This window comes from Acyrthosiphon pisum, chromosome X, assembly GCF_005508785.2.
Source record: "Acyrthosiphon pisum isolate AL4f chromosome X, pea_aphid_22Mar2018_4r6ur, whole genome shotgun sequence".
Classification (NCBI taxonomy): Eukaryota; Metazoa; Arthropoda; class Insecta; order Hemiptera; family Aphididae; genus Acyrthosiphon; species Acyrthosiphon pisum.
The window spans coordinates 105354793-105363692 of NC_042493.1; the positions used below are offsets into that span (position 1 = coordinate 105354793).

General features: G+C 27.2%; 1 protein-coding gene across 1 annotated transcript in view; it reads left to right on the forward strand.

Annotated features, from left to right (window-relative positions):
- LOC103309517 (pollen-specific leucine-rich repeat extensin-like protein 3) overlaps positions 1 to 3602 on the forward strand; it is a 22267-nt gene extending 18665 nt beyond the window's left edge. The window contains exons 8-9 of the mRNA XM_029485369.1: positions 808 to 957; positions 3441 to 3602. Coding sequence (XP_029341229.1) covers positions 808 to 957; positions 3441 to 3482 — 192 coding nt within the window. The 3' untranslated portion in view covers positions 3483 to 3602. The remainder of the gene's footprint in view (positions 1 to 807; positions 958 to 3440) is intronic.
- The last annotated feature ends 5298 nt before the right edge of the window (positions 3603 to 8900 follow it).

Below are 8900 nucleotides of genomic sequence, written 5' to 3' on the forward strand. Positions count from 1 at the left end.
CACCCATGGTCACAAATAGACTTTTAAACTTTTTTCAACGCCAATATTTAGTACTTAATTCCTGCCGATTCTTGCCATTACTTCCGGAATTCCTGCTCAATTACCGCCCCCGCAAAGATCAATAAACTATGTTTGGGACGGGGACACGTGTCTCCCGCCCCACCAATGGTCGGGAATTGACTTTTTCAACTTTTTCAACGAACGCCAATATTTAGTGCTCTATTCTTGCCAATTCTTGCCATCACTCCCGGAATTCCTGCTCAAAAACATTGAATATTTTGAATATCAAATAGATAGTTTTATCAAATATAGATTTTAACATTAAATACGGATTTTTTTATATCAAATATAGATTCTTTATTTACCATAGATTTTTTTAAATACAAATTATTCTTGAAATTAGACCTTGGATGGGGCGTGAGACACGTGTCCCCAACTCCACCCATAGATTTTTGGTTTTTGCAGGGGCAGTAATTGAGCAGGAATCCCGGAATTGGTGGCAGGAATTGGCAGGAACGGAGCACTAAATATTGGCGTCGAAAAAAAAATTAAAAATGTAAATGGGTTGGAGTGGGGACATCTACGTTCTAAAAATTCCTAAAAATGCAACATACAATTAGTTTATTCTGAACCTGAATAACATCCTGTACCCTTTCAACCATCAATACTTTTTGACTTTGCCCAACAAAGTGTACCAGATAGAGTGTAGATATATACCTAGTTTAAATAAAGTCCAGTTGAATATAGAACAACCTAACCAATGCTATTCCAAATTTGTATATAATCAACCTCAAATTCAATGTTTAGAAAATCCAAACCAAAGGAGATTTTACGCCAATAGGGAAGGAAGGAAAAATGTATTCGCCGTCAAGAGATCCAAGAATTATCAAGCCACATTCTACACTAGCTGGTAATTTGAATCAGGGACCACATTTTGGCTCCGACGAATCAAACTTGGTAAGCAAACTGTTTTAAGTTAGAATAAGACTGTAATGATAAAATGTATATTTTATAATTTAATAACACTAATAATAGCTATTGTTATTATTAACAAACTAGACATTAAGTTTCTTGAACATTGTTATTTATTTGTATAATAATAATCAGAGATTGGATTTGGATGACTTAAATAACAAACAAAAGTTCCCCAAAAATTGCTTAAATTAGTGGAAAGAATGTTATTTAAAAATATTAATTGTAAAATTAATAGACAATAATAAACATTTAAATTGTGAGTTATATTTACAAATAAACAAATATTAATACAACAAATTCAAAATTTGAGTAAAATTGTACAGAAACTACAAAAAAACCTGTTAAATGAAAAAATGCATTTAAAAAACCTAAAAAATGGAAAACTAAAATTAGTGTATTCTGAATCGAGGGAAGCATGAAACAAATTTTTAGCTAGCTTTTATAGTTATCTAGCATTTTATAGAATCAAAAGGGAAAATATGGAAATGTCACAAACATTCTATCTCTAATAATAGTTTAAGTTGATTATTTTTCAAAAAAGTGATGTTTATCAATTCAATTAATAAGGAATTTTTTTTTTTATTTATTATTACTTTAACAATGTCTTATTGTTTTATTTTTGTGGCGTAACAAATGGTTCTGTACCTGATGAACTTAAAGTTACTAGAATCAAACTGATTCATAAAAAAAGGAGATAAAACTGATTTCACTAATTATAGACCAATCTCAATAAAAAGAATTTTAGCTAAAATCCTTGAAAAAATTATTAAAAATCAAATATTAGAATACTTGGAGAGAGATAAAATAATAATTACTGGACAATACAGGTTTGGAAAAAAATTGGGAACAGAAGATGCTTTAATCGACATTAATGACTATTTACATAGCAAAACGGATACTTAAAAAAAAATTTTTATTTCATTCTTGAACTTGGCAAAAGCGTTTGATTCAATCAGTAGACAATTATTACTAAACAAGTTAAAAGAATTAGACTTTGATGACAATGCATTAAAATGGTTTACCAGTTATCTGAGTAACAGATAACAACTAACTACTATCGAACTTCATTACAGTAATCATTGTTATGTTAAAGATTATACTCATAGAATCTCTCAAGGTACATCATTAAGCCCTATATAGTTTTTAATATATATTAGTTAACTCTATACCTGCATCTTTATTAAAAGGTAAATTATTAGTTCTAGTAATTTCAAAGATAATTGGAAAAATTGAAACATACTGTCAAATTTGATTTACGGAATATATATGACTGAATGGAAAAAGTCTGTTATCACTTAACATAAACAAATGAGTTTGCATGCCAATAGTTACTATATGTTCACAGCTACCTATTGGATATAAATTTATGATACATAAATGTAGAACTGGTATGACAAATTATAGTTGCAAAGCAATAAAAATGGTATTATCATTCAAATATTTATGAGTGACTATGTATTTTAACCTAAAATGAGTATATAAAACTATATTATTTTACAAAATTTGATTTCTTCATAAAACAATTATTATAAGACAAATTTATGAGGCATTGTGTAATTTGATTCTATTATACGGCATAACATGTTGGGGAACAGAACAGAACAGATATCAATACATTGCATACTACACAAAAAATTATAGTTAAAGTAGCATACTCCCTACCATTAAAATACCCATCAGAAGAATTATTGAACCATACTAATATATTATCTGTTTATAAATTATACGTAAGGCAAATTTTAGTTAAATCCATACAGAACCATATACTCAATGCTACAGAAATAATAGACAGAAGAACAGGAAAATACATTAAACCGTCATAAACTTTATTAACTAGTTCTAGAAATTCTCCTAATTACATGGAAAAAACTATTTTCAACAATTTAAATAACAAAGTAAAGAGTCTAATAAAAACTTTATGCGAAAGTCAATCCAATAATACAAATGATATAATTAATATAATTAATAAAAATCAAATAAAAAGGCAATAAATAAAATAGTTAGTAATCTTGATGGTAATGTGTGTATCAATAAAATCATAAGAAGTCAATATGTCTAAACATAATATCTTATAATATATTAATATTTACCTATAATATGTAATGCTGATGTTAATTTTATTTCCAAAGTTTCTTTTATCATGTTATATTTATTTAATTATATCATATTTTTATTTGTTTAAGTATTTTACTTCAAACAAATTGTAATATGTTTGAACTCTGTATACCAGATACGAGCTTATTGCTCAGTTGGTATTCGTATCAGCTATTATTAATGTATTTTATTGTAATTATTTAACTGTAATTGTTTTGATTGAAAAAATAAATAATAATAAAAATAATAAACAATAATAATAATAATAATAATAATAATAATAATGGTATCACACCTGTAAGCACTTATACCATGAACACGCTTTTTCACTATTTTATTTTTAACTAATTTTGCATGTTTAAATTTTATAGAATTGCAGAAAAATTGAAGAACCGGCTCCAACGCCCAAATAGAAAATAATCAAAACTTGTAACTAAATAGTAACTGGATGGTTTTATTTTATCTATGAAGAATGACATTTCAAACATGAGTGTTAAATGTTAAGTATTTTAATATCAATTGTATCTTGTATTTTACCTAATTTATATGATATAATATGTTATATGGTTATTTTAACTATGAAATATATTATCATAAAAAAATGTATATATCTAAAACAAACTATGTAAGATTTATAAAATGTATAATCAAAAAATAAAATTTATAATTATCTAATTAAAAATGTATTTATTTATTTAGATACTTTTATAATTATAATGACATATTATCTGATAATAAATAACATAACATTCAAAGTTGTCTAATTGAATAACTTGATATTTTTTTTTTAAACAGTAAATAATGCTCTATAAAAAGTTTCAAAAAATTATTAATCTCTATTTTTTCATAAGTCATAATCAGTTACAAATTATCTAAATTAGTGGTACAAATTATACGTGCATACCAAAAATAAGAACAGTTGAGTTCGATAACTCGAATCGAATCTGAAGGGGAATAAAAATTGATTTCTCATTTGTATTTCTCAAGATTACATAGGAAAACATTGAATAGTATAATTTTGTATGGATAATTTTTCAAATCGGGGGTTTTTTAAACTTCAATAATTTGAATATACATTGATTGGAATAGGCGATATTTGAACTGACATCTGTTGGAACCTACATTAGTTAAAATTGATATATCTATACTCCGTTCAGATGAAGATTGAACCAGCGGCTTGACCAAAACACGTTTGTTTCGCACATTTCGGATATTGGTGGGAGTGTGTGCACTGTGGCCAGCACCGCTGCCGATGATCGACGACAGCCGGCGATGACTGTCGGCCAATCACAAAACGTATAGCCATCGCATAGGGGGTCAGGCACTGTTCGGCCGCTCAGTCTGCATGGGCAAAGCCGGTTTAATCTTAACCTGAACAGAGTATAGAATAAAATAAGTAAGCTCGGAATCTTAATTCTTTGAACTACATTACCATTATACAGGTATAACTCAATTGACATATGAGTCAGGAACACTATTCTTAAAAACACAACTTATACAATTGCGTTAATCACACACACACTCTACTCTCATTACTGTATCCAGTTCGTGCCTGCGTGTGTGGAAGTCTTAAATAATAAAATAAAGTGTCAGCTCATCAAATTTACCTCGCTAGACTCCTAAATTAATTACAATATATATAAATACAAAAATTAAAAACTAATGACTGTCCATTCAATATTCTACAGTCCCCATTTTTTTTAATAAAAATGCCCTCATTTAAAAAAAACATTTAAGTCTTGTATAACAAACACAACATTTGTAATAGAGGTGATACATGCTGGTTTATGTGGACTAATGGAAAGGCAATCATTGGTTGGTCAAAATATTTTTTATTATTTAAAGACGATTATTCTCATTATAGATAACTGTAAAGGAATTTACGCATTAACACATAATATGTTATATATCAACATTGTATTTGTATGTAATATTGTTATGCATTGCTACACGCAGCTGTAACCTTGTATATTCCATATAAGGTAACAATTCTGCGAACTAATTAAAAACACACCTAGCAATCTAATCATCATACAAGGCAGCAGTTTCACTTTCTGTAAGGATAACAACTTTATGATGGACGTATCCGGGGAACATGCAACACGCTTTGATTCTAACATAGGAATCAACATCGTATATAGCGGGTCAGGAGCACGGCATAATCAGATGTACCTGGACCAGAGCCGTAACTACCAGAGCTACTTCACTACTTGGCCATATTCTGCACGACATGCCACAATATTATACATTATTCTGTTATAATAAACTACATTAAAATAACTGTTCTAAAATTGATTACTACTTAATTTCAAAGTATCATCTTTCTGGATTCCTGAAGGGCCAGCACGTAACATAACTATATTTTATAAAATTAAAAAAAACCTGACCTGGATCCGGGTCAGGGACAAATATCAGTTCCAGGAACAATTGGTTTGTATGGATTTTTAATTTATCATAAGACAATAGTCCTAACGAGCATAATAACTTGTAGTCATGATAGAAAGGTCAGCTGAAGTAGATGAAAGTTTCTCCCGAGCAGCTCCACTAGTCTATCATCATAGACATACAAACATGAGTATTAATTCAACTTTGCACAATACTTTAATATCTCGTATGGCAGAAGTTATTCATCAACGAATGGATGATAATCCTAAAAGTAATTTTTATCTATTAAATATTATTTGAACTTAATTTATATCATTATATCTATTATACAGATGGCTACACGACAAAAGAGGCTAAATGACATAACAATATTACTGGGTAGTAGGAGATTAACTCTATTTATTGGTACTATTTTCTGATAATTATTTAAAGTGATATTGAATTTCACATTTTAGGCTTTATATAAGACTTTATGTGTAAAAAGAAATTATTTAACTCTTCCTGAATACCTTGAAAAACGTTAAGCCCCATTTGTCGTGTAGCCATCGATATAATTAGAAAGAATATTTAAAAAAACATTGGGTCGGTATGGAATTAATTGAGTTTTGGTTTAATTATAATAATTTGTTCGGTATTACTTCCAATATTTTGTAAAAATTTAATAAGTAAAGCGTGCTGTTTTACTGTTTTAAAAAGGATAATAATAATAATAAATAAATATTATGAAGAGGACGTGTAAAGTTTGACTTATTCACATTTTTTAGGGTTTATAAATTTAAAAATAAATTACTCTGATTTACTATTTATTGATTTCTTGTTAAGTCTAACGTAAATTATTCATTATTTCAATGATGTCTGATATTTTATACAAAAACAGTTAACAACTCATTACTGTGACTATATAACTACAGACAACTAAAATTATATAGCTGGCTCATTTGGTATAGGTATTGCATAATTAAATAATAATTGATTTAACGTTCAATGTTAGCAAAAATCAAATACTCTATTATTTGTAATTATTATTGTTGTCTTGCAGTTTAAAAATTAGTAATTATTTATTTATTATAGATAAAAATATTAAATAGCAATTACTAATTTTAGTCCAAAAAATGTTTTTTAGTTATAAATGGTTTTTTTCCTAAATTGTATACTCTTATGGTAATTAGGGTTAGAATTTGATAATTATGTTTTAACTGCTGTGATTAATTTTGTATTAATTTAATTTTACAGCTCTGGATTAATAATTAACACGTGCGGTTGGGTAAAAGGTAAAGGTTACCAGCATTTGACTCACATTGTACTCGCTTTTGAAGTTGAAGTTATTCTTGTACTTAATCAAGAACGATCACATAATGAGAGATATTCCAGTATTTATCAAAGTGGTTCTTCTACCAAATAGTGGAGAAGTAAGTATCAACAATAAGATTATTGGGGACTTATCGAATAATGTGGCTACCTTTATAATAGGCTGCAAGAAAAAATAGTATAAATAGCTCTGCCTAATAAAAATTGATGCGTTAAGCTTAGGTTGACAAACCAATTCCCTGCAACACATATAATATGTAGCGTTTGCTTTTTATTTATATATATTTTACATTATATTTCTAAAATATCTGTTTCCTATGAAAGATTTAAATTTGTGGCCCACTTAGTAATTTCTTTGATAAAATACTATGGTCAATAGTCAATACTCATTGGAAAAGTCAGAAATTATTATTTTTATGGTAAATCCCATATTTTTTATATTAAAAATTTGATTTAAGTTCTCTTGATTGTGTGTTAAAAAATACTATCATGTACACAGTTAAAAAAAAAAAAAACATTTTATTTTATAGTAAAATTAAATTATTATGTACTATTATAAATTTGATTTATTTTATAATTAGGAAATTTAAAGAAGTAATAAGTTTAGATTGGAAGATAGAGCGCCACCCATTCCAAATACATTGATGCCATTAGGTATGCAAAAAACTGATTTAGAGACAAAATTTTAACCTGTTACTCCAGGTAAATATAAAAAACATTCAGTGCGTTGAATATAATATTATTTAATAAAAATGCTTTTCCATTAAGATTATTTTTTAAAAATATTTTGACAATTCTTACAGGGCCAAATATGATACATTACGTGTTAGCTCTGAGTTTCAGTACAATGGTAGAAGAAAACATTGTTAGGAATAGTGTTGCTGGTCTTGCCTGTGTATAAGTATTGTTTAGAATCATTCAATTTAATAAAACAACATTTTGATGCATAACCGTTTGAATACATTTTTTTTTATTTCTCTAGAACAAATGTTGACACCTCACAACAAATGTGAACTCTATTGTCACTTCAACCAAAACCTCTGCCTGAAACAATTTACCTCATGTCAGATGTGCAGTTCGTGGACAACAATCCTTGAAGCTGTGTTTGAAAAAAGCCAGAAAAAATATTTTGTGTGTTAAATAGATACCTACTGTTGATGATTTTTTTTTTAGTACATAACATATTTTTTTTTTGGCCTTTAAGAGTAATTAATAAATCCCGGTGTGAGGTAAAAATGTAATGTACATATTTATATTAGATGTAAATATTAGTGATGGGAATTATTCGAATATTTAAATATTCAAACATTCGAATATCAGTATTTGATGCTACAATACAATATGTAACGAAAATTATTCGTTTATGTTTTTGCGCAACACGAAACGTTTAATAATAATATTATATGACTTATGGTGCATAAAGGCCTGCGAGAAGTGGACTCGAAGCCAGCGATATTTACTATTTGACAGGGCAATATTAAAATACAAAAATAAAAATTGTGTAAAATACTCGAATATCATAATTAAATTATTATTAATAATAATGTATAAGTTACAACAAAAAAATAATAAATAAATAAATGGTACACAAATTTAAATGCAAAAAAAAAAAAAATATAATTGTGCAAAATACATCATAATTAAATTATTAATAATAAAAATAATGTATTAGTTTAACATATAATTTATAATTTAGTAACAACAATAAATAAATAAATATTAGTAAGTTCAAGAAGAAAAATTGTTCATTATAAATTAATAAATAATAATCATACATTTAAGAATATAAGATATCACATTTTTAAAGACATTAATATATTTACATGGATCAATATGTTATTCTCTTAAAAATACTTAAGGTAGAAACAAGAAATACTATAGATAACGCAATAAGAAGGAATGATATAGTATTATAGTGTGCATATTGCATTTATAACAAATAACAATTAACAAAATAGTTATTATTTAAAAATAATTGAAAGTTGCACAATCAGTAATCACTACGTTTATGTATACCAAACTAAAATGTATTAACTACGTGGTAATTAAAAATGATATCCCCTATGGAATTTGGATATCTACACCTCGTATTTTTCCCTTTTTTAACTTAGTAAACTACATTAACGCTATTTTAATAT